This window comes from Phaethon aethereus, assembly GCF_964289735.1.
Source record: "Phaethon aethereus genome assembly, chromosome: 11".
In the NCBI taxonomy this organism is placed as follows: domain Eukaryota; kingdom Metazoa; phylum Chordata; class Aves; order Phaethontiformes; family Phaethontidae; genus Phaethon; species Phaethon aethereus.
Window position 1 is genome coordinate 513,197 of NC_138587.1, and position 27,180 is coordinate 540,376.

The 27,180-nt window shown below is 41.6% G+C and overlaps 1 protein-coding gene across 1 annotated transcript in view; it reads left to right on the forward strand.

The window, feature by feature from the left end:
• Nucleotides 1-2,680: 2,680 nt before the first annotated feature.
• TMCC1 (transmembrane and coiled-coil domain family 1) overlaps nt 2,681-27,180 on the forward strand; it is a gene marked incomplete at both ends in the record, with an annotated part of 97,858 nt that continues 73,358 nt past the window's right edge. Inside the window, one exon of the mRNA XM_082004727.1 lies at nt 2,681-3,226. Within this exon, the coding sequence (XP_081860853.1) occupies nt 2,681-3,226 (546 nt within the window). The remainder of the gene's footprint in view (nt 3,227-27,180) is intronic.

Below are 27,180 nucleotides of genomic sequence, written 5' to 3' on the forward strand. Positions count from 1 at the left end.
TGAATAAGAAATGTATGTTTTTGAACTTCATCCTATAAAGTACTCCATTTCCTCCCTCAAACAGAATATGAAGGTCGGTATAGATGGGGAAAAAACAAGCACAAAACTTGAATCCTAATGTAAATAAATGTGCTTAATTCTGCTGATTTACAGTTCTTCACATTTATAAATATTTTTCCCAAAAAGTAGATACTAGGACAAATAAGTAGTTTTAAGGATCTTCATACCAGATATGCAATTTGAAAAGCTCTTTCCACGTTCACAACAGACACATCATATGGAAATATGAATAGACAGATGACCTCAAAGGTCCCTATAGGAGCCTCTTAAAGATCAGAGTCAGTGTAATTTTAGAAGTTAGTCACAGAATGCGCAGAGGTAGTAGCGACTTGTTTGTGAGCTAACTGTAGGCTGGTTTGTTTCAGGTTGTTTTGTAAATTGACATAGGGCTAATTAAAGCAGGTTAATGGTTTCCAGCACATAATGCATGGAACTTCAGTTAGACTGAAGTGGTGTTCATTACGATCAGCGGTATTACCAGTGGTAATCTGGATAGAAAGCATGCAGGAGCTCAGAAAGATACTGGTTAGAGAGTATATTGGGCATCTTTGATAGGAACTACAGTTCTTCAGTGAGTCCTGACTGAAAAATGAATACTGAGGGAGTTAGCTAAAATGGAAAAGGCAGTTATGGGTCAACTCTCAGGTTTGTATTTTATACACCAAATAATTTTGGGACTCTTGGCTTTTTAGCCAGTGAGGTTTGTTCACTGAACCATTTGGTCTGTTGAATGAAAAGGAAAATCTAGTTTTGCCTTTTTTTCCCCAAAACTTAAATTTAGGGGAGACCTGCAATTCAACTTTCTGGGAAACCTATTGCATGAGAAAAAAAGAAATATTAAGAAAGAGTGAGCTCAAAAGTCAAAGCATAATACTAGTTATAAAGGCACTTGAAGTCATTTAAGGAAGTGTTAAATGTGTAAAAATAAAAGGTTGGTTGCACTTCTTTTTTTATTCTGCCACACAATTTCCGCATGAATATAGGTAAATGTATTTTCATTTTCTGGGATGTAGTTTATTACTTTGCATTTAATGTGTTACTGAATAAACTGGCCAATATATATTTAGAGTCAATGTTTATAACATGTTCGAAGTACTGAGATAAAATCCTGTATGATTCCCGTGTTTTGGTTTCTGTAAGTACTGAATTTCATCTTGCCTCCAGCTGATAGCAATGACATTTGAAAAAAAGAGTGTGAGGCAGCTCTTCTGATATTTTTGGACACCAATTTGGAAAGCATTTTGAATTTCTGTTTAACCCAAAGTGTCAGATCTCAGATACACAAAATAGAGAGCGCTCTAATTGTAACCTCAATGCATTATGTTTCTGCAGCTGTTTTAAGATAAAAATTAATGCTCTCAAATCCCAAACATATGTTGCATTTCAAATAAAATGTTTTTTTTAAAGCACAGGCTGCTTTCTGCCAAGATTGAGGTAGACCTCTGATCTGATTTCTGTATTTATAGAAGCCTAATCAAAGCTTTCTCCTGCAAGAAAACAATGATCAGCTTCTGAGCATGTGATCTCATGGTGCTGATGTGAAACTCTTTCAGATACTGTGTCCTTCCTTCCTTCCTTCCTCATTCCTTTGCTGTACTTCTCCAATAGCGTGTTGCTATGTAAGTGCTCAGCTGCAATATAACCAACTCCTGCCTGAGCCCAGCTGATAGGTACGGTTGAGTTCTCTTGGAGAAAAGCTGTGTGTTGCCTCTCTGCTAGAGACTGAGCTATACATACATGGTGCTGCTCCCTTTCAGGTTGGTTGCTTAATCTACTTTTGAAGAGGCATTCTTGTTTTCTCTGAGAACTATGGACAAGACTGTGCCAACTGAAACCATTTCACTTGCCTGCTCTTGCTTGAAGACAGATTTTCACATCTAGTTTCCAGGGCCATCGGTGGATGTTGGCAGTAATAAACCATTTCTTACTATTTGGAAATGCATAACTGATTTGGAAATGTTCTGTTTTCTTGCATATATTGAATACTGTGAAGTTAGGCATTCTATAGGAAATCAGGTAGGCAGAGCAGACCTTAAATTTGAAGCACAAAATACCAGATCTTTGTCATGGAACAAAATTAATTCTGCCAAAGAGACTAACATGCTCTTCAGAAGTTTAGCCTTATTTTCTGTTAGATATTATTATGGGCTTGTTCTTAATAAACAAACCCGCACTGGTTTCTCCTTGCTTCTCCCCCTTTTGAACAGCTTTTTTTTTTACCTTTCTTGCTTTCCTGTACCCTTTCTGCTGGGCTTTTTTCCCTAGGCAATGAATGACTTGTCTCATATGAGTTTTGGCTTCTGTACACAACCTAAATGCAACTAATACCACATGGAGGGATGCTTGGAAAATGATACATTTTGTTTTGTTAATGGCACGTTTTGCGCATTGGATTTTTTAACACACTACTTTTCTGCATGGATGTATAATAATGACTCTTTTGTTTAACATTAGATAAGCATGAGATCACCGTGGCACAGCTGCATGTGTAGTCACTCTTGAAGCAATTGCACACCTAATTGGCTGACAATCTTGGCATTTTTAAAACAAACACAAGCCTTTTAAAGACAGGGGGACGTATTATGTATGAATAGTCAAATAAACCTGTTGGGTGTCATCAATGGAGCCCCCTGGCACTGAACAGTTGTGTGATGACCCTGATCCTGGAGGCAAATCCCAAGATCAAGAGACCAAAAAACAACATGAATCAGAGCAAAAATTATCCAAAATAACCCATAATGCTTTGGAGAACATTAATGTGATTGGTCAAGGCTTGAAGCACCTTTTCCAGCATCAGCGCAGGAGGTCGTCAGTCTCTCCGCACGATGTTCAGCAAGCTCAGGCTGATCTGGAGCCTGACGTGGATTTGGAAAGCCAAAGCGTCTGTGCTGAAATTGATGGTGTCTCCACCCACCCCACAGCTCTGAACCGGGTGCTTCAACAGATCAGAGTGCCACCTAAAATGAAGAGAGGGACGAGCCTGCACAACAGGCGGGGCAAGGCAGATGCCCCGAAAGGAAGCCCGCAAATCAACAGGAGGTCTGCCCAAGAGATTCAGTCAGGTCGGCCCAGATCGTCATCTACTACAGATGCTCCCACAAACTTATCTGTGATGGAGATTGCTTCTTCTGTCTATGTAGGTGGAGACGAGGCCACAGCAGCAGCAGTAAGTTACTCAGATTTACCTTTGGTCTTTATCATTTCCTTGTATGTTTTCTTAAGCCTTTTGAAACTTGCTTTTAAAAACAAGATTCTTTCAGCAAACACTAATGCTACTGTGTTCAAAAGCTTCTTCGATGGTGAAGCAAAGATCTTAAAAGATGCAAGCATTAGTCATTTTCTCACATAGCAGGTGGTGTATTTTACATGTATTTGATGAGTGAAATGAGAGCTACTTTTGAAACCCATTAGGTTGGTTGGATGGCACACCACAGTCAAACAAGGAGTGACAGGAAGAGCAGCAGCCAGAGTAGTCCTCCTGAGCAGCTGTTATCTAGTTCCTGCAGCAAAACCTTGCATTTACGTAGATGGCTTTTTTCTTCCCCTTTTGTTATATTGTGTATTTCATAAAAGTGAGGAATTCCAGTTTGAATGAACGGTGCTGTTGGTCTTTTAGGCTGTTGAGAGACTCTTGGAACACTGGCTGCAGCCTGTGACTGAACTGCAATGCCGTGTTGACTGAATCTGATTTAAATCAGCCTGGCTACTGTGCTGATGTAGGATCACTGATGTCTCTTTTTAGTGTGTCTAGCCTGTGTGGAAAAAACATTCACCAAAATGATGGTCTGTATTCTGTGACATGTTCTTGCAAAGCTATGCATATTGGCTTACTGATGATACCTAGAAGTAGTGCTTGTTTCACCATCTCTCTCCTTTCCCAGATCAGTGTAGTTGAAGCACACACCCCCCCGCCCTGTTTTTTTGTTGTTGTTTTTTTTTTTTTTTAATGGGTTTCTGATTTAACTTTAGCTATAACCTCTATTTTCCTAAAATTCTTTGCAGGCTTGTTCATTGGAGGACAAACCCTTTGATAAAGATAGGATGAAACTGATTTCTGGTTTGTATGCTCTCAATTAAAGAGGGCCTGATCATGACTCGGACCCAGAGAAACAATCCTGCTAGTGTTTGATGCTGTTGAGATAGCGTGGTCCTGAAACTTATGTAGATTTTTCATGATGAAAATTTGTTCTTGTATATTACGGTTTCTTTGTGGTTGGCTAGATGACAATGGATTGGGGCTGAATTTCAGTCATTGGGAGGTTGCTTCACCTTGCCTCTGTAGCAAGGTTGTTCCCTTGTTGTACATTGTTTTCCTTGCCTTGAAGCCTACTTTGAAATACTCTAAGCTAAAACCTCCTCAGAGTATTCAGCAGTATAATATGCTTTCAATGTATTTCCTTGATAGTCATCCAGAAATTAGCTTATCTTGCATTTATAGATGGTAATTACAAAGTATTAGCGTAATTTACAATATCATTCTAAGGCAGTGAGTAAAGTTTCCTCTAGGGAAAAGCATTGAGGAATCTGCCTGGAGCTGTATCTGAGGTTTTTGTTTCTTACCAACAGTTAAAAGAATAGAAATAGTAATAAAGTAGTTAGGAAAAGCATATGCTCCCCTAGGATGGGTTAATTTTGCAATTGAGCCATATCAGTTGAGCCCTTAAGAGGCCTCTTGATAGTTTCAGCTTTATTTGTTTACAGACTTTCTTCACTGTGAGAGGACTCATGATCTTTGTTTCAGGAGAATTTTAGAGATCTTTGTTTCAGGAGAGAGTTGATAGTTTTCAGAGTTTGTACGCAAATCCAGCAACTTAAGTTTATGAAATAAGCTCTGTTTTGTTGGTTTAAAACTGTAGTTCCTTTCTTTCATGTACGAGCAGGGAGATGGAACAGGCCTAAGAATATTAGGTAAGTAATATGGGGAAAGACCTGAGTTGAGGTGTCCTTTCTCCTAGCTATGTCAGCTGGTCTGATGAAAAGTTACCACCTTTGCCTAGGTCAGTGGCCTCCAAAGTGGGATGTGCACAAGACAATCCACTGGAGTGTGGGAAGAAAATATTCTTTGTACCGTTAATAAGTAAAATAATTTTTTGAAATAAAGTTTGTTTTATTTTTCTTTTCCTTTTTACTTTCTATTTTTTATATGTTTTATAATGTACTCAGTATATTAGTTTAGTAGTACATGTATATAACTTAATAAATAAATATACGTGTATTGGCAGTCCGTGCTCAAAAATTTTTTACTGGTAGGTGTGCACAACCAAAGCTTGGAAACCAGTGGCCTGGATGAATTGGATCACTTGGCAGGAGTGACTGGAAAAATGAGAACTATTAATCTGATGGTAACTGCATTCTGCTACAACATCTGCTACGTGTGAGAAAAAACTTAGGAGTCAATTTTTGGTAGATACAGCCTTTGATTACTGAGAAACAGCAACTGTAGCTGTTCTTCCTATTGAGAAGCATGCCGTATTGAGAAGGCTCTTCTGCTACTTAACCAAGTAGTCATCTTGGAGGTGGATGTGAGTGGTTCTTGTTGCTGTCTGCCCTGTCCTCAGCTGGTATGCTCTGTGACTTGAAGAAAAAGGGCTGTTCAGGCTTTTTCCTCTCCATGTTTAAGAGAAAAGGGAGTGGACTGGAGTCTGAAAGAGGAAAATGAAATGCATGTGAGGAAAGGCCTTCTTTGGGGGCTAAACCATCGAGAGACCTCTGTGACCAGTTGCCTTCTGTAGGTTAGTGAATTTCCAGCTGCTTTTTAATATTTGCATATTGCATCATTTTTCTGGCAGACAATAAAGATGTATACTACGGGTTTAAAGTGACATAACCAAGGAAATGCTGCCTCGCTTTTTTTGTCACACTTTGGGGAAATACACCTTTGTCTGATGTCTAATTTGGGCGTTTTGGTCTGGTGGAAAAGCATGGTGCAGCATTTACAGTCTACCTGGGCTGACCTTAAATTTAGGTTTTGTCCAAGAGGATTTCTTTTGTGGTATAAACTGATGGATGTAGAGGGGAGAGAAAGGGACAGACAGTGAGACTGTTGGACCAGCAACCTCTGGATTGCATCTGGAGTATAGCCCTCTGGACTGTGACTGTAAGGTAGGCTTTCGGAAGAGCAAGGGTCAAGTCCCTGATAAACCTGGACGAAAATTAATCTTTAAAAATCTTTGGAACATGAGAATGGAAAATCTAATATACTTGGAGTTTTTGAATGTAGCTTGCTTGCTTGCAAGCCAGTATTGCAAGACAGTGGCAGCAGCAATCTCCCTTACGCGTATGAGCAAGAGGGAAGCAGTCAGCTGTTCTAGCAATGTTCGTGTTTTTCTTTGTAGTGGTACTTGTATCGCTGTGGTGTGTGCGTGCAAGGTGGGAACCCTTTCTCATGGGGCTGAGGGAGCTGTGGAAATGAAGTTCATGCACTTCAGCATAGCTCCCCTCTCGCATGATCCAGAGCACACGAGCTGCTTCAGAACGTAATACCTAACCGTCCTTAACCTTGAACCCTCCAGTTCCTCTGTTCTAATTGGGAATTGCTTCCTGATGTGCATTCTGAAAACTAGGGGTGCACTTGTTGGTTAGAATCCAAATAAACACTGCAGGAATGCTGCAACATTTGTTGATAGGGCTCTGAGTTTTGTGGTATTTACTTCTCCATTCTTGTTCTGTGTATTTCTTAAAATCTCACTTAATTCTCTTTTAGATCATGTAAAAAAACAAAAAACAAAACATCTCCTGAAAAATCGCTGCGCAGAAAATAAAAAATGACATTTTATCTTTAAAGCAGAATAAATAAAATCTTGCTTAGTGGTTGCTTCATTCTGTAAAGGTATTTCATTACTGTACCGTGAAGGTGAAAGACTTGTCATGAGTTCACTGGAGTTCTGGCTTTGCCTCAGTTACCACGTGTGTGCTTTCTTTACTCATAAACCTGTTCCCATTTGTAGCATAGATGGTACTTAATGCTTCCTAGCTAACAAGACCCTACCTGGGCAGAGGGTAGAGCTGTTCAGCAGCATGCAGCAACTGATCAAGACACAAAATAAATAATGCATTTTTTAAAATGAGAACAGCAGTGTTGGTGAAAGATTTAAGGTTTGATATCATCTATACAAGTGAAGAGTGGTACTGCTTTTCAGCAATCCATTCGGTCACTTCCAGAAATGTAGCTATGAACTGGGATAGCATTTGTGAAGACCCTTCAAGTTGCAAAAACAAAGAGTCAGCAGGATATCAAATTGCTCAAAAAAAGGAATTTTTTATTACAGCTATTTTTATTTAAAATAGTTCATGTTGATGAAGAAGCCAGAGGACCATATAACAAAACAAATTTAGGTATCATGGCAACTCTAAAACTTAATCTCTAATACCAATCTTCTTGCAAAGAACATTTTTATTTTCTTAAAGCATTTTGTAGCTATGTGTAAAGTTTACCCATTCTTTTGACTGCTGTTAGTTTCAATATTACTCTTGTATGTTTTCTTTGGTGAAGACAGACCTAAAATGAGAGCACATAATTTTTTTTTTTAACAGAACCAAGTAAAAAACATAGCTAAAGGAGCTCTCGAGTTTGTTCTTATTTCAGTCAAGTTTTCTGAAGGAAAATGTGTTCCTGCTGTTCCTTTAGCATTATTGTAATTTCAGTGTTTATGCTTGTTTATTGTCTTTGTTAAATATAACTATAACATTCTGCCCAGAGATACCACAAAACAGGAACTTTCTTGATTATGCGTAGGCTTAAGTGGACTCAGAAACCTTGACTGCCCTGACTCATCAGCCTTTTCGAAGTAAGCTAAAGGCAAAAGCCTTGAGTTTTATAAGCTACAGTTTACTTCAGAAATTGAGTGTGTACTCAAGCTGAGGCAGTACTGATTCTGGCTGTGCATTTATTTACACATGTAAAATTACAAGGTAAATATGGCCTGTTTGGACAGCATTAAATTCAAGGTGCAGTTAGATGACCGATTGCTCATCTTATTCAGCATTCTGCAGTTGTACTTTACTGTTATGTGATTCTTTTTTTTTTTTTTTTTTTCTTTTATGAAAAAGAGTCTTTCCCCACCCCAGTCCTGCCTGAAACTTTCTCATATCTTCATGGAAGGTGGGTGCATGCATAAATTGTAAATGCATCTCTAACCAGTTTCATCTGGGATCAAAGTTGACTAGTGTCTGACGGACCATCTGGTTCCTGCCTAAGAATGGTGATATAAACAGATGCTCTAAACAACGAAGAGGGTAAGGGAAAACAAAAAGTGCTATGGATTCCAAACAGTGACTTTCTCTGGTGTGTAAAATACCGAAACAAGCAAAAAAGGGAGAAAGCCATACTTTTACTGTCTGTAATGATCTGGTCAAGGGACTTGGAGAAGCCATAGTGGCAGCATGGAGCTATGTCTCTCGTTCTATCCCAGGCAGTGAGACTGTGTAGTCAAGCACAGCTTCTCTCATTTCTGTGCTTTGCTGAAGTAAAAGCCGTGGTTGTCGGAATCTAGTGGTGATGCGGAGCTTTGCTGTTGCTCTTCCCCCCGGATGTCCATTTCCAGTGTCTCGGTGCACTAGATATCTTTGAGCTGAATTCACCACTACGAAACCTTTTTCCCTCCTTTCCCTCCTTTTCCTCCACATTTCCTAAATCCTACTTCTTTTCTTCTGATACGAAAATGGAAGCGCATGAATAATTCGCCCAAAGTCTTCAGGAAGCAGCAAGCCTTTTGACTCAAAAGACTTTGAGCAGAACTGACATAGTCAACAAAGTATCTAGCATGTTATTTCTAACTAGTGAAAGGGAGATCATCTGCTGAGTACTGATAAGTACAACATCTCTGCTAATTAGTGTCAGGTGACTAGCCATGAAAGCCTGGAAGACATCTGAAAGAATCTGGAATCCAGTTTGCTATAGAGAGTTGTTTGTACCATCTCTGGGGTTAGCAGTAAAAAAAAAAAAAAGTAATTCTATTCTTCCATTGTTTTACAAACTTCATTGTTGCATGGTTTTATCAGGTTTTGGTGCAAGGCCAAGAAGAACAAGAAAGAAGCGGAAATAAATACTTGAATTTGAATGGATTTGTGATAGACAAAATGTTAGTGAGCTGTTCACTGGCAAAATGGCTGTGTGACTTAAAAACTGTCCTGGTTTCGTCTGGGGTACAGTTAATTTTCTCCCTAGTAGCTGTGCTCTGGTTTGGATTTAGTATGAAAAGTAAATGTCAATAACACACTGATGTTGCAGTTGTTGCTAAGTAGGGCTTACACTAAATCAAAAGGACTTTTCATCTTCTCATGCTTTACCGACTGCGAAGGCTGAAGATGCACAAGAAGCTGGGAGAGGCACAGCCAGGACAGCTGACCCAAACTGGCCAAAGGGATATTCCATACCATATGACATTACGCTCGGTACATAAACCGGGGGAAGGCTGGCCGGGGGGCTGCTGCTCAGGGACTGGCTGAGCATCAGTTGGCAGGTGGTGAGCAGTTGCATCGTGCATCACTTGCTTTGTATATGCTGCTACATCATCATCATCATCATTTATTATTTATTTATTTATTAATTATTATTATTATTAAGCTGTTCTTATCTCAACCCACAAGGTTTTTTCACTTTTACTCTTCTAATTCTCTCCTCCGTCCCGACGGCAGGGAGCGAGCGAGCAGCTGCGTGGGGCTTAGTTGCCGGCTGGGGTTAAGCCACACCACCATCCTAGATGGGTTGGTTGCACTGAAGAAGACGTATGCGTATGCGTATGTCAGGGCCCTGAGTACCCTTGTCAGCTTCTAGAAGTTTAGCTGTCTGCGTTCAGGGTCAGTTGTCTGGTAAGAGCTGTTGTGAAGAATATTAGGTATAGTCTCAGCAAAGGCCTGCAACTGCTCCTTTGGGAGCTGTTTTTAAGCTGAGACTCTTGCACTCTCGGCTGATCTGAGCCCAGACCTATAGACTGACTTGCCAGATGTATGGGATCACCCGGCTAGACTGGTTTTGGAGCAGCTTCGTCTCACCTTGACAGATCCTTATCTATGCAGAGATGGTATGTTCAGGGTTGCCTGAACACTGCATCATGATAAGAATCGATCCGAATGGAGCCTTGAATAACCCCTTAACAAACAAATGCCCTGAGTACCATTCCACCACTATTCAGTAACTTTGTGTGCTAGACATCACAAAATTAGCAATGCAATGTAGACTAAGGGGCCATCGTAGCAGCAGAGATAAACAACCCAGACAGTATAAACCACTCAGGTGTAATCCTTCCCCCACCCATCAAATCAAGAAATAAAAACCATAAGGTTTGGGCAGAAAATGGGGGAGTCTTCTTCCAACAATACAGCTGGCCTGTAGGAGATTCTTCCCTTCCTTGTCCAGGACGCTGTACAAGGTAACTTCCCAGGGATTAAGAGGCTTTACCTGAGAGAGAGGGTAAGTGATTAAGAAACATACGTATGGTATTTGGCATGCTTTAAGATCGTGATTAGTGCACTCTTTTTAAGGTATTAATATCTAGTGTGCTTGTGGTTTGTGTTCTATGAATTGTGGTAATTGCAATAGTGCATTCCTCCGTTGTATCCATAAAAACCTGCAATAGTGGTGTATTGGACCTGTGAGCAAAGTTCAAATACATTGTTAATATGAACCTTACAGTGAAGTCTCTTTGTCTCCGTCACACCAGATTAACCTTTTTTCATTGCTATGGATATCTCTGGTGTTCCAGACGCTTGGCTGAACCCAGTTGCCAGCCTGGGACCTGGCATGGTCACCTTGCCTGGGTAGCGAGGGAGTCCATTCATTCACTAGTGAAGTTTTTCATCCATTTGAAAGCAGCTAAGCAAGGGTTACCTGCCACTGAAGGCATTTAAAGTACCATGGCTGACTTTTCACTGATTTGGATAAGGAAAGGAAAAATCTGCCAGTTTAGCTGTTGGGACTGTGATGTCCTGAACTCCCAGAGATGTCTTGGCAGAGGATGTCAGGCACTTGTCTCAGTCCATGGGCTGTCTCAGTCACTTCATGTGTTTAGATATTGTGGCATATTCATGTATTTTTGGACAAAACCTGAATGCTTATAGAGAAGGATGCTTATTTTTTGATAACAGTAAATACATTATTTTCCAAGAACTCAGAAAAACTGTTCAAGAAAGTGTTTGGTTCACAAGTCACTATGAATTTGCTTGTCCCTTGGAAATTATTTATCGAGAGGGCACCACCCACAGCTTGCCCACATCTCAACTGCTGTGGAGAACGAGACATAAAATTAGGTGGGGGTGCTAGTCTCAATCACTGTAAAGAAATTATGTTGCCCCTGTTACCTAACTACCTTTTGTCTTTTAGCAGGTAGTCTGTAGGAGGGGAAAAAGAGATTGGTGGGTGAGTTGGATTCTTTCTTTTCCTAGGAAATTTTGCCAAGTCCAGGTGATATAGCCCATTTTCTCTCCCAAGAGCTGGTAACAGCACTGTCTCCCAATGTGGCACAGGAATTGGAAGAGTTACTCAGTGCAACCCTACACCTCAAAATGTGGGGATGTCTATTCCGCCCCTAGAGGAGCTAGAAAGACTAAGAGTTCTGTCATATTGCTGTGAAAGCTACATAATTTTGGGAGTTGTGATAGTCATGTGAGCTGCCCTTGACTTAACTAGCACAGGAAACATACAGTAAAAATTAGAAAATACAAATGCTGGTGGTTTTTTGCGTTTTTTTCCCACAAAGGACAGAACGTTGTCTGTTCAATATTCTATGAAAAGCACCATGTGTTTTGCCATTAATACCTTGCAGTTACTCTGATCTGAGACATGCTGTCTTAGCTATGGCATATGTCTGTAGGTATTAGGCTTAAAGTGTGTTGATTCCGCTTGAAGTTACAAATTAATGGAAGGCCACTCACAGTTCAAGCGCAGATGATCATGCACCTTTAAATAACATCTGATGGCTTTTACTGACTTTACAGTATAAAGATGTAATGCATTTAAAAATCAGCTACATGTAAATTTTAAATCACTGATACTATTACTAGGAGAGCTTCTTGGTTTATGATTCAGTGAAATCAGGACAGCATGATGCAGCCAGTTAAATCAACCTTATAAAATACATCATTGTTTTTGGCATTTGAGAAGCCAGCTTAGCATTTAGTCTGCCACACTGTCATAATTTTTGACTAAATTAATGAATTGCTAAATTGCTAAAACTACAACTTTTTGTTCAACAATTTGTATTGCAAAATTAGTTACAGGACAATTCAAATGGCAGAGTCAGTAAAGAGCCAGGTAAAATCTGAAATTATTAGAGCAAATTTAAATGCAACAGAGGTAATGTTAAGTGTGAACTCACATTTCAAATACTGTCGTTAAGGTGTGAGACATCTGAAGTTGTTTCACACAGTGTTACTTTAACCCTGGATTTTCCTAATTTATTTCATCTCATTGGGAATTATTTAATGAAGCTTAAGAAATAGAAGTAATTTATTTTAAGTATCTGGCAGATAACAGTGATCAGGGTTGAGAGCCCTCTGGTCCCCTGGATTCTACTTGAGTCTGAATGGATTGTATATACAGCAAACCTTCACTTGATTTTTTTGTTTGTTTATTTCACATTCACTTTCTCAAGTCTGCCTATTTGTCTCCTTAAGCTCTTTGTGATTTTATCTTTTAAATAAGTTTGTTGCCTTTTTTTTAATAAAACACTACCAATTTCACTCGCTTAATTCTGGTGTTTGCTGGTAACAGTGAAGATGCGCTGACTCACCTTGCATCATCAAAGAGTATTCCTTTGAAATTCTTTAAGAATTTCATAAATCCAACTGTAATTAGAAAAATATCACTGAGCTACAGTGTTGACCCATCTTTGTGAACATATGGGCTATACAAGCTACAAGGACAAAGAAACAGTGTATATAATGGAAAAGTTGTGGTTTAAGAATGACAAAAATGGCATAATCCAGGAATTGTAGTCAAGCGGTTAATTCTCATTTTTCCGTTTCATGTCTTCTGCCGTCATTTGATCTGCTGGCATCTACCGCTGCCGTCACATAGCCTCCTTCTGCGTGCAGTAGCCGTCTGCCAAGGAGCTCTCCTGCCCCGCGGGCGCTCAGTGGCAAAACGTACCAGGCTGCCTGGCGCGCCGCGCTCCTCCCGCAGGCGCGGCGTTCCTGTCTCCGCTGTGGTTGGTACTGCGCGTGTAGCAGAAATTCCTGCTCTGCTTTCTCGCCTGGCTTTATTTTCCTCTCGGTGTTCAGATGTCTGTCATTTAGCAAAAGTATCGGACGTTTTGTTCTCTTGTAAGGATTAGCTGTTGCACTATGGTACATTGAAGCTCGCAGCAATCCGTTCTGTTAGTAAGACGGCGTCATGCAGCTGCTACGTAATGCTGCACAGTGCCCGTGGTTGTTAAGTCTAAGATTTGCCTGTGACTGCAGAAGATTTTGCTACGTGTAGATGTAGCAAGTCAGCAGACTTGGATTGCTGAGAGGCGAGCATTCACTTTTATTTTATCAGAGGCTTGTAAAAGCCTTTGCAGGCTGCTGTGAAATTGTCAGTGCTTCTTATTGGAGTGGCAGGAACTTCACCTGTTGCGAATGTTATTTGTGAAGGATGGATGAGCAGGAGGCCACATGCTTCTGTCTATAGAGTTTACTATTGAAGCTTAAGACTTGTTAAACACATCCAGACTATTTCTGTATCTTCCAGTTTTTGTGGAGTCGAGCCCTGAGCTTCATCCTTCAGTGTGAGGTGAGGCTGCACAGTGATTTAAGTTTATACTCAACTCTGCTTATGTAAATGCTGTTCTGAGCTTAATTAATGTTTGTGATTTATTTGCTTGCTCCATTGGCCCTGCTGGAAGGTGTTACCCTTGGTTTTTAACACTAGGTGCCATATCTGAGATACAGTTTGGAGAAAGGAAAAAAAAACCCCTTTATCAGCATGGCCATGTTAATGAGGTCAGTGGCAAAAGTGAAAAAGAAATTTTGTAATTAATTTTCCTGGTATGCTTAGAAACTCAGGTCACAGCAGCATGGGGCAACTGTGAAAGGCCAGGACTCCTCAGACCAGGAAAGACCTGAAGCAGACCATGGAACCTGCATTCTTCACCCTGCTCTTCGGAGTCTCCTTGTGGGGAAGACCTTTCTCATGCCTGCCTAACAGGCATGGGCGCTGTGTGCAAGCCCTTACCAGGAGAAGAGGCCAAACAGATATGATACTGATATTTTCTGGTCTCATCTCCATTCTGTCTTTGTTTAAATTTCTGAAAACCCTCATCTACTACCATGCTCCTATCCTATCACCTTTTTTTTCCCCTTCCTTCCTTTTTTTTTTTTTTCCTGGTGTCTTTGTTCCAATCTTCACGTGCTGGGCACAATTTTAAAATTTATATTGCATTTTTAAAAATACATACAGTCAATATCTGTCTTTCGCTTCTGATCCAGAGTTTTTGGCATGCTACAGATACCTCATTAGGCTTCATTTTTCCTGTTCCAGGAGCTTCCTCTTTCTCCAGCCTCCTTATTTCATGTGACAGGGTCAGTTTTCAGCTGTCTCCTGATTAGATACACCTACACTTTCCTTTTCATGCTTCTAACCCCTTTACATCCTCCACACTAAACATGCTGCCAGGAAGCTTAGGAGGTTAATTGTCTCAAAATGTTGTATTGTTAACCCAAGAAGGTTTTTTGTTTGGTTGTTTTGTTGTCGGTTGTTTTTTTTCCCCTCCCCACGTTTTAGGTGAGGGTACTGCAAAGTTTTGAAGACAAGAGTCCTTATTTCTTGTTTGTTCTGCAAAGCCCCTTGAACAAGGTCGGGACTCAGTGAGGTAGTGAGTTCCCTGGGTAATCAGGTCAGACTGAGGTGTTTAGTGCATTGTCGTTGCTGCTTGCGAAGGCAATAGACGTACCTGCTTAGTGTGCTGATACAATTTAGAAGAGGTTCTCTTACTATACAAACAAAAGCATAATAAAATCTCTTCTGTATCTTTACAGAACTAGTTTATGTGAAGAACAGGTTAAGTCTGGGGCAGCTGTCAGAGTTTTTCAAGGTGTGGGATAGTCTCTTTGAGGTAAACGTTGAGAACTGTGGTAGTATTTTAACTTTGCTTGTAAGTAGGTTGATGTTGTGTTAACTCCTGTTGGTATGGTTCTTCAAAATAATGAGTCCTGGATGAGCCTGATTCTGTGTGGTGCTGAGATCCTCTGCTGGCAGTGGGAATTAAGGACATTGAGTACTTTGTGGTGTAAGGGAGAGTAAATTCTTAATAATCCTCTGCACACAAAATATTTTTAGTTCACAGTATTATTCTGTTATGTCAATTTGTTGTTGAAATAGAAGGGCAAAATGTTATCCCAAAACCACAGAGTGGATTTGTTCTAACACCTCATTTACGTACATTTGCATGTGTAATAATCCTGCTCCATGTTGTCAGGCTTTGTATAGAAACTGAGAAATGAGATTGTCACAGCATGGAAAATAACGTAATAATTAAAGTCTTACCAAGATATTTCACTTGGTCTTATATTTCAAGCAATCTAAATTTAAATATTTTTGCATAAATCTTCTCTTTTAGAAGCAGCCCACTGAGCTGAGAAATCAGGATTGTGGTGGTTTGAAAATGATTGAGCCTGCATGGGTCTCATTTTGTTTTACTGTACTTTCAGAGCTCTTTGTGGGGTAATGAGTTTCATGTGATGACATGGACAAACAAAACAATATTCAGGTTCCAGATACGTAAAAGTAGCGGTACTTTGGTAAGAAATTGTGTCCGCGTGACCTTTTATCAGTGCCATGAAGGTAATGACAGTGCCCAACCATTGCATTGCTTTGCACCGCAGCCAATGCCTCCGGTTAGTTCTGGTGATTGTTACCCGAAGGCTGATGTTTGCTCTCGTAAAGAGGCAGGGATTTCTGAATGATGTCCTGCTCACTTCCCTGCTGGCAGGAAAATGTGTGGGAATCAACAATAAAGGCAAGTGTTACCCTGAAGTCTTACCATTTTAGTAGGAGTAAAAATTCTCCAGGCACGTTCGGGCGGTACCTGCTCCTGCAGTTCTGAGAGGCCACCTTGCAGAAGGCACGGTGTGGTGACCTGAGTAGGTCTTTCCCTGGGGCCGGGGGAGGAGTGCTTGTGTCCATTTCATCTGGACTGGATGCCAAGCATTGGTGTTAGAGCAAGGTGATAGTGAGGTCAGTTTATTCATTCAGGGGTTCTGCACAGCGAATTGTTTTGGAATATTTGGTGGAAGCCCTTGGCTGACACCTTCTGGTATCACTAAGTAGGTAGACCAACCCCAATTAATTTAGTATCAAATCGTTCAGTGGATTTGCAGCTTTTGCCTCCATAGGCCCAGACATTTCCAGGTTCCTATTTGCTTGCCTCGGGGTTACAGGAATGATAGGAAAAAGGATTTGTTGTCCCGCAGCAAGGTCCCTGTAGGGCAGCTTTCCAAGGCACCACTCACTTCACTTCTGCTATGTCCTGATGGGACTTACTGTGTCCTCCTCTTTTCAGTTTTGATGATCAGTTTTCATAAATATTTCAAATATCTTTGGATTTTGGTTAACAGCTTAAATCTATATTCTGTTATTGTCCACATTTAAAAAAAACAATTGCCACATATGTTTCTGGAATAGTAGTTTTCAGTCTTTAGTTTGCAGCTCCTCAATATTTTCCAGTGATGATGTCGACCCCATGAGTATTAAAAACCTACAAACAGTAAGCTTGCTTTTTATATTTAGTGCTAATGACTCTCTTCAAGCAGTCACATGGGTCTACAAACTACATATTAACATAAACAAGGTAGCATATTCAGCTGACCCTTTCAGTATGTGTAGCAGAGCTGTGGAAGAATGAACTGTAAATAGTCTTTTAAAGCAGTCATTTATTTGCCAGAAACGTTTTTCACAAATTCTTTTGTTCTAAAGACCATGCAAAACACCTGGGACAGCCACCTGTGAAAAGACAAAAGATGGAGTTTTTTGTAACATTAAAACTGTGTGGAAAGTCTACTGTGGCTATAAACAATGTCTTCGATCTATAGAAGATCACTTGGGCTTTAACCCGTTCCCCAAAAGAACAAGCAATCTTTTTAACATCATACTGTAGTCTTTGCTTTCCTATTCAACTTAGGTAGGTGGTAAATGTTTTTGAGGTTTTTCATAATTGATCCTGAGTAAAACATTTTGTAGCTTTGGCCGTAAAGGATTGTTTTTATACTGAACATAGTACTTGTCATATACATAGATCAGGTTAGTCACAAGCCCTTCTGGAAATAATATGTATGATTTTACTTGCAGTACCTGCAGCTGAGTCATATTAAACCAGCACTAATCTTGCAGAGTTCCTGTAAGGGGAGAGCTTGTACTCATTTGGGAGGGTGAAGTAGGAGTTACCTGTATCCTCGCAGAGAGGCATAGCAGAACCTGGATGGATTGGTGTACGAGGAGCATTTCAGGGTAACAGTACTTCACTTTCTTTCTTAAAACTGGACCACCTGGAGCTACAGATCTGGCCTTCCAGCAAATCTGCGTGGACAGCTGTGTGCGGCACGTAAGCGTGGCTTATGCAGCTCCAGCCCTCGTGGCGGCGAACGCTGTCCTCACCCCCCCCCCGAAAAGCACAACCCGACGTTGATGCTTTGTACAGGGATAGGCTTGCGTTGTTTGCATCGTGCAACAAGATAAGGTACTGGCAGGCACTGTAATGGCTTAATTGCAGATTGAGATAGGTCAGGAGTAGGCTGAGGATTGTTTCACAAGCTCAGAAATTAATCTTCAGTTGCTTAATTGCTCTGAAAGACCATGCTGTACCAGGCACTGCATTTCGCTGGCTGGTAACAGTAACCTTTGTGAAGCTCCTGTGGCGTCAGGCTCAAAGTCTTGTTTATGGGTAAAGAGGATGCACATTATACATAAGGAGAGCCAGGAATTTAATATTAGTGTAATTGAAATCTTAAGGGTGTAATCATTATTAGTCCAGATCTAGTTGTTACAGAAAAATAAAAAAAAAATGCTGTTAAAATCGTTACACACACACACTTCTTAGTTTCTAACCCCTTTCTTCAGGTTATGCTCACCCCTCCACTGCTCCTCTGGGTCTTACAGTTGGTGATTTCGTTCTGGTCAGGCTGGAGGTGTGTGGGTATTACAGCAGGTTATCAACATCTGGAGTCCTTCTCTGGGAGGAATTCAGTGTTCGGGTTGATGGTTTCTCATCCTCGCCCTAGGGCGTACTTGGATTATTATTTTATGTGTTTGCAAACACACATTTTGACCTTTCTCTTTCTTGATTAGGCTGCAGCTCCATGTGCGTATGGTGCCTTTTCTAGTTTCCTTGTTCTCCCCGCACCCCCTTCTAAAGCAGTTTTTTGCAGCTCCACATCTACATTTCTTTAACTGACCGTTGGCGAGTCGTTTATAGCTGTGAGGCTTCCAGTGCCAAGTCTGTGCCGTCTCTCTTACCAACCCGCGCTTGCACTCCTCCGTGTTGCATCCTCCGTCTCCACTTGTCGCGGCCTCTCCTGTCGTGATACAGGCCTGCACGTCATTATGCTACATCAGTACTATGGAGCTGTAACTCACTCATTCCATGTAGGAAAAACTGCTTGCTACCGCTGTCTCTGTAACACTGTGGTTGTACCTGCCAGTGATAAACACAAGTGACGCAGGTCAGCCATAGACACCCGGTCAGTTGGGGAAACCGCTGCCACAGCTAAACGGAATGAAACAAAGCTGCAGGCGGGTGAAGGAAAGTTCTGACAGAGCAAGCCTCAGACCTGTGGCGTTGTAAACTCAGCACGAAGCCTGTGGCACGTTATTAGCAATGGTGGTGCTGTGTTATAGGGCTACACAGTGACTGTGGGAGCTCTAAAACTCTTTTTTTGTTGTTGTTTAACTGTTAATTATCTGAATACTGCTTATATTAAGAAAGAAAATAAGTCAGTAAGACTTTATATACTACTGCTGCAATGCATATCTTAATCCAGTCCCAGACGACGTATTATTCCTTGGGTTATCATACAATTTAAACTTTATCTCAGAAGATACAAAAAATCTAGAAATCTGTTAATACATTTATCCATCTACAAGTGTATGAGTGTTATCTATGATTGTTGTCTTTGATTTTGGAAAGTGGCAGCTATTTCTAGTTTTCTTCTTCTTTTGTTTCCTCTTCCAGAATACAGTTCCATGGAGGAGAACAGTAGATCATCTGAGAGTTTTAAAGATTCCTTTCAAACCTGTTTTTTGCAACATTTTTGCTGAGCATGCTTTCACCTTTGAAGTTTTCCAGTCCAACTGTTTTTCTTTTCTCTCATTTTCAACTTGCAGAACTTTTCTCTATGTCTGATTTCAGAAAGATTTTTTTTTTTTTATGTGTCTGAGAATTGTAGGCATGATTCTTCTGCGCATTTCTTTTTCCAAAGGCCCGCAGACACTCTTGTGTGAGCGAGACTTTCCTTCCCCCAGTGCTGTAGAAGCCTGCATCCACAGGTATCAGGGAAGCTCCTTGCTCTTGACAGGTCAGGGTGCAAAAATAAGGAAAAGAGTGCCCTCTGCAAAGGATGTTTATACATCCAGAAGTTTAGAGGCACTGTAATTGCAGGTTTTGATAAATATGTATATTTTAGTGTAGTTTGGTGGGGTTTTTTGAGTCAGAACAGATCCTTGTGACTGACAGAGAGCAAGTGAAGGGCACTAACTTTCCACAATAAGCTTGCCGTATTTTCTTGAGCAAGTGTGCAAATTCGTCATTTGAGAGTACCTAATCTTATCTCAGGTTACTGGTTTCTACTCTATAGGTAACAGTTGTTTTTCTGGTAGGGACTGTAAATTGAAATCCCTTTGCAAGCCCATAGGTTTCACTGGTTAGATTCAGCATGGTGAACACTTTTTTTCTGCCCAACCTACTTTGTCTTCCAGAGTAACAGGGAGAGACTTCTTATGCTATGATTGCCTGACACTTTCCAAAGCTTTCTGCTGCAGTTTTATGTATTAGTGAATAATAGTAAATGCTGTAGGATGGGAAGAATCATTCATTACAGCTAAGGGAGCATCAGCAGATACTGGAATGTATCTGCAGATGTGGAATTAAGAGGATATTTTCTGACACCACAACATGGAATCAACCAAAACAATAGAAAATATAATGTAGGTGAACAATCCATACTGGCTAGAACGTCAATAAAATGACCTAATAGGCATTGTGCACCTTCAGATTCCCTGTAATACGATACTGTGTTTTTTAGCTGAGAGCATATGCTGAGCTGGGCAGGAGCATTGGTCTGGTTGAGGGTAGGAAGGGTCTACAGAGGGATCTGGACAGTCTGGATTGATGGGCCAAGGCCAATTGTGTGAAGTTCAACAAGGCTAACTGCTGGGTCCTGCAGTTGAGTCATAACAACCCCATGCAATGCTACAGGTGTGGGGAAGAGTGGCTGGAAAGCTGCCCAGTGAAAAAGGACCTGGGGGTGCTGGTCGACAGCCAGCTGAACATGAACCAGCAGTGTGCCCAGGTGGCCAAGAAGGCTAACAGCATCCTGGCCTGTATCAGAAAGAGTGTGGCCAGCAGGAGCAGGGCAGGGATTGTGCCCCTGTACTCGGCACTGGTGAGGCCACACCTCGAATCTTGCGTTCAGTTCTGGGCCCCTCATGACAAGAAGGACGTTGAGGTGCTGGAGCGTGTCCAGAGAAGGGCAACAGAGCTGGTGAGGGGGCTGGAGCACAAGTCTGGTGAGGAGCAGCTGAGGGAACTGGGGGTGTTCAGTCTGGAGAAGAGGAGGCTGAGGGGAGCCCTCATCGCTCTCTACAACTACCTGAAAGGGGGTTGTCCTGAGGTGGGTGTTGGTCTCTTCTCCCAGGTACAAGACAGAACGAGAGGCCTCAAGTTGTGCCAGGGGAGGTTGGGATTGGATATTAGGAAAAATTTATTCACAGAAAGGGTTGTCAAGCATCGGAACAGGCTGCCCAGGGAAGCGTACCAAGTTGAGTCACCATCCCTGGAGGTATTTAAAAGACGTGTAGATGCGGTGCTTAGGGACATGGTTTAGTGGTGGGCTTGGCAGTGCTAGGTTAACAGTTGGACTTGATGATCTTAAAGATCTTTTCCAACCTAAATGATTCTATGATTTGTGGTTACTGCTTTCTCCACAAATGGTTCGTTACTTGGTTGCACAATTACAAAGCTGAAAATTGAAACTTCTGTAGGCAGTGCTGTTAAAACTCAGCCGTACATCTTTTGCTGACACTGTTCAGAGTCATGATAAAGTAAGCTATGGAGACACGTACGTGCTGTAACTGGTAGCAGAGCTACTGGAGCTATGTAACCAACATTTTTGACAGGTTCACATCTTCCAGATTAGAATACCATCTAAGACCATCCCCATATCTCCCTTAGGACGGGAGTCGCTTTCAATAAAATGCTGATTTGAGCAACTAGGAAATGTGCTGAACCAACTTTACCCACATTATCTTTAACTCTGGTGATAATGCTTTGTTTGCCTCTTCACTGTAGCAACATTGTATAAGATAGTTATTGTGCTAATATCAAATTCCATGGCAACTCAAAAACATTTTAAGTCAAAATTGTAATTGTAGGATTGACTGCGATATGTATGTATTTTATTTATACTCATTTTTATAGTCAAGTTGTCATGAGTGCTTTCTGAAGCTCCCTGAAACTGCTGGTCTGCGGCAATTCTAACCATTATTTATTTGGAAATCAATGTTAAAATAAGAACTTAAGTATTTCCCCTGCAGCAGCCCTTTTACCTCCATTAGAATGAAAAAGATTTGGGTGGTGGAGAGGAGAGGTACCAGTGGTGTCATAACATTTCTGCCAAGGGCGCTTGTGGCAAGTAAGGCTTGTGGTATTGCTGTTTGTGTTTATATGCCTTGTGGAGTCTGCAGCCAGAGATCCTGAAAAATAGAGCTGATCTAATCTCTTGGTCCCATGGTGTGCAGGAAGGAAGGAGATTTTACTGATGTATGTTCAAATATTTTCCAAAGATCGGAAGGCTGTGGCTTTACTGATGAGAAGTGGAGAGTTGCCATACTCAGGCAGCAAACTGGTGCTAGCCAGGAACAGAAACACGATCCCTGGTAAAACTTTTTAACTCGAAGTCATTTTTACTTCCAGTTTAAAAAATTGTATCTAAGCAGCGCTATGTACATGTCCCGCTTTCTGCCAGCATCGAATGTATGCAGGACAGATGAGTCTTACCCGAAGTAAGACAGCCTAAAATAAAGCGGGCAAGGAAGCCTGAATCAGCAGCGTTGGGTACTGCGGGTGAGCGAAGGCGTGCAGATGGCGGCAGCAGCCCCTGTTGGCCTGAAAGCCAAGACGCTGGGGTGAGGGAAGTAGGTTTCTATTTTCCGCTCAGTCATTAACTTTATCTGGAAACTCGGTTACTTCCATGTTGCTGTTTGAGATTTTCTTAGGTGGGGATGACATCTTTTATGCACGAGAGTGTTTTGGTGATCCTTAAATGTGAAGGGCTTTGATAGGGACAGGTACTTGAGGTGGTTTGGTGGAGATGCAGGTCCTGTGGTTGCTGACAGCGCCTCGGTGCCGCTTCCCCTTCGCGCAGGATGGGTGTCTTCCATCACCCAAGGTGGCATCTTGAAAGCCAAGCCCAACCAGAGCTGTTTGTAAGGTGCCTTTGGTTTCCATGCAGAGCCTTTTCACGGCAGCAACACTTCAGTCAACAGAGGGAGCTGTGACTTTTCTGAAAATGGACACAGAAACAGTTCACTTGATTGCCCCGAGAATGGAGTGGTTGGAGCTCCTCAGCTGGCCTTCAGAGAGACCTCTTATCACCTGTGTGACAGTTGAGAGAAAGAATTATCTTAACGCAACAATGAAATCAAATGTTTTCTGGCAAATACAAGTGATTATGAAAGTAGTTCAATTTAAATAATCGAGAAGAAAAATATTTAAATACCTTTCTTGAATCTAACTTTGTTTTCCTAAAACAACTTATACCCTGTTAGATGCAGAAAACTGTAGGCTGATAGTAACAAATTCAGTATGTATAGGTATCTTTAAAAATACTCTGTTTTACTTTGAAACAGATATAAAATAAACTGAAAGGGTTGATCCTGAGAATATGTATGCTTAAATACATGAAATTTTTATCTTCCAAACTTTCTGAAGTAGGAAAATTTCTCTAATGTTGGTGTCGTGGTTTAGCCCCAGCCAGCAACTAAGCTCTACGCAGCCGCTTGCTCACTCCCCCACGGTGGGACGGGGGAGAGAATTGGAAGAGTAAAAGTGAGGAAACTCATGGTTTGAGATAAAGACAGTTTAATAAGTAAAGCAAAAGCTGCGCACGCAAGCAAAGCAAAACAAGGAATTTGTTCACCACTCCCCATGGGCAGGTAGGTGTTCAGCCATCTCCAGGGAAGCAGGGCTCTGTCACGCGTAATGGTTTCTTGGGAAGACAGACGCCATAACTCCGAACGTCCCTCCACCCCTTCCTTCTTCTTTGTCCCAGCTTTATATACTGGGCATGACGTTATATGGTAGGGAATATCTCTTTGGCCAGCCTGGGTCAGCTGTCCCAGCTGTGTCCCCTCCCAGCTTCCCGTGCACCCCCAGCCTGCTCGCTGCAGGCCAGCATGAGAAGCTGGACTGTCCTTGAGTACTTAGCAACAACTCAAAACATCAGCACCTTATCAACATTTTCTCATCCCAAATCCAAAACATAGCCTCACGCTAGCTTCTATGAAGAAAATTAACTCTACCCTGGCTGAAACCAGGACAGTTGGTTATTCCAACAGGTCCTTCCATACAAGTTTATCAGTAAGACATCTACCTATTCGTTTAAATTTATAAAGTATTGATTTGACTTTCATGTATATATTTCTGCTAACCTTATATAATTCTAAAAAAGAATTAAAAAAATGCTAAAAGCTGTGAATTTGATGTGTAAGTGCAAAGCTGTAGGAGATCTCAATGAGAGGGATATTAAAACAAAAAGTCAATTCTTACTGAGTATTTTAAAAAGAAAAGTGGTTACAAGGTATTTTGTATTAAAAATAAATCTAGTTGTGTTTTGTGTTCTCATGAAAGGATATCAGGCAGAGGCACTCGTTAATTTTAAATTTGAAAATAAAATTTGGTGGGTTTCACTACAATCTGAATTTTCTTCATCCTGAATGTGGTAACAAAATAAATAGCTTTTAGAATCATAGAATCATAAAGGTTGGAAAAGACCTTTAAGATCATCAAGCCCACCCATTCTTGTTTGGAGAACAGGCTTAGGGTTTGGGAGGGGACTGCATAGAAATAAGTATTGTATATGGTACGGTGCTGTTTTCATGGAAAGCGTCAGTGGCTTTCCATCGCTGCTGAATTGCTGTTTTAGACTTCTCTCCAAGATCATGGTAATGTCCTCTCTGAAATTAGACATTATAAACAGGACAGTATCGGCCGCTACTGGGGATGCGTGCCACTGGCCCCTCACGAGCCACACAGAGCGGGACGGATCGAGCTGTGTGTGAAGCACCCCGGTGCTGCGGGCCCCCGTCTCTTTAATCCACGTGTTTAAAGTTGGGCATGTAAGTGCTGACGGGTGGTTCTGATGAACGTCCTCCGTGGGAGGAAGCGACGTCGCTCTGGTGAGAAGCAGCGTGCCGAAGAGGAGTGCGGAGGAAGGACAGGCGGCTGTTTCGGTTGTGGACGACTCCCCACCCGGGGAGTGCGAATGCCTTGCTTTCCTTTGGCCGTAGGTTGCAGAGTGCAGGGAATTAGCTTGGGCGAGCCAGTGACAAAACTGTCGGTGAAAGGGGTTTGCTCCTGGTACTTGATCAAACTCCTGAGTCAAGGAGATTGCTGTTCTTTTCAAGAAATAGTGTTATGATTGATAAATGGTCTGGATGCCTGAGCAGGTTTGTTTAACTGATAAAAATTGTAACCAAAGTTTTCTTTTTTTTAAAGAAAAAAATCTGGCAACGCACACAGACAGAGGTGCCAGTGTGTGCAGGAAACTGTTGGGCACTGTGTTGCCACTGGGAAGAGCCCGTGCACGGCACAGCCCTGCGCCGTAAGGCTGATTTGCACGGAGCCTCATCAGAGCCCTCTGAAAGGATCTGAACGTGCCAACACCATATGCAGAAGCAGCATTTGATCACTTGAGTGTATCAGCATTTGGTCACCTTAGTGTGTTTTCTCAATCTGACAGAAATCTTTCTGGTTTTGTAATCTTTACAAGTCGCAAACTGCTAAATTGTTGCTGGATAAGATTGTCTTGACTGCTCCTTCTAATTACAAGTCGTGTGTTTCCTGCAGTCAGTCGGAAACATTCATGCTGCCGACCCAGCCAAGATCCCTTTTTCACATTCTCCTTACCCAGGTTCCACTGGTGTTTCTACCACAAGAGGAGCAAACTGAGGTTTTGGCCGAACCGTGTAGGGGTGCTGCTCTGAATAGAACAACAGAGGCATTTCTGCGCTTTGTGTGTGGATCAGCCCGCATAAAAGTGACGTGACTGTGAAGCACTAGCTGGCAGCAGTTTCTCTTGTAATCCTGTTGTCTGTGGGATGTGCCATTCGTTTGGTTAGAAGCCTTGCCCCTGTGGGGAGAAGTTCCTGGAACTGCAGATGTGCTGTGGGGTAATTCCGAAGCAGCAGCGCTGAGGGGAGCCTCCCATTAGGTTAAGGCAGTGCTGCAGTCAGAGTCCCTGCCTGTGTTTCTGTTAGGGTTGATTACACAGCACATGCTTGCTTTTACGCTCCTCTTGGCTAGACTTGTTGGCAAAGCACTTAATAAGGCCCTAAATTCTACTGCAAGCATTTTAGACTTGTGTAAACTAGGAGAAGAGAGTACAGTTTCTTGCATAAACCTTAATTGTATCGTCTTTGTTAAACACAGAAGTGCTGCTACTAAAAATTTACTGTTTCTGCAGTAAAGTAAGCAGACGACTGCACACACTACCCCCCATCCAATTTATTAAAAATAAGGGGGGGGGGGGGTCAGGGAGAAAATGTTGATTTCTTCAGGAGGACAAGGCTTCTTGAAGTATTAAAACCATAAAGACAATACCTTGGGTGTAAATAGATTAAAACTATGGAAGTCTCATATGTGAATATTACGATACTATTTGATAAATCACACTCCAGTGTCATTTACACATAGCATAAATATGAAATATGTCCGGGGGGGGGGTTCCACCCTTCCTTCCCTTTAATTTACACAACATACTGTTCGTTGTTTATAACCACATTTTATACTGGCTTGCATAGAGAAAGCTTTCTGTTACTCCACTACTTCTACTTTTCAATATTTGCTAAATATTCAGGTGTAATGGATCCTCTCTATATTACACATTTATGTATATTTATACATCTGTATGTAATTTAACGCCATTGCCTCTAGGAATTCTGATACAGTAAGCTGTTCAGAATATCTCTTCAGAAGTTTGGTATGTCCATATCTTTCACATTACTTCTTTAGCCTGTGGATTTAGAAGTACTATATATTGTAGGCAGCTTTGCAAGTGTTAGCATGATGAGAGATTATTTTGAATGGTGAAGTGTTTTTTATGTTCCTGAATAGAGAGAGAAGAATTCACCAGTTAATCTATTACACAGAAATGAATTGCTGTAGGAAGAAAATGCTAGGGAAAAAAGAGTTATGATAGCCCAGCAAAAGAGGATTAAGGAAAAAGAGATGCATGTGTGTCTGTGTAGGAGTAGGAGCCATTCATTAACTATGCAGATCATAAAAATCAGTTTGGAAATGCTGAGTGTGAGGCAAAGGAAAATGTTGCTATCATCAGTTTTGCTAATCTACCAGTTCCATCTCAGTCTGTGGATTAAATTTCAGCCAGCTGGCTCCTTTCCCTTATCTGTATCTCTGTCTTGCTCAGACTCTGAGCCATGCGACCTGATGGGGAAAAGAGATCTGGGCGTCCGTGAACGAACTGAGGCACTATGTGTCCAAAGTGTTGGACCAAGGAGGTACCAGGTAGTCCTTGGGACTTCTCGCACCGAGCCCTGAGGGTGGGAGGGTGATTACGCAGAGCCACTTGTATCTACTGTCAGACAGTGTGGAGACAGGGAAGTTTAGATGCAGTGGATAAGATGCAGGATGGACCAGCCTGCCCTGGCTGCCCATGTTCCAGCGATTTGTTCTAACACGGACGCTGCGGGTGTTT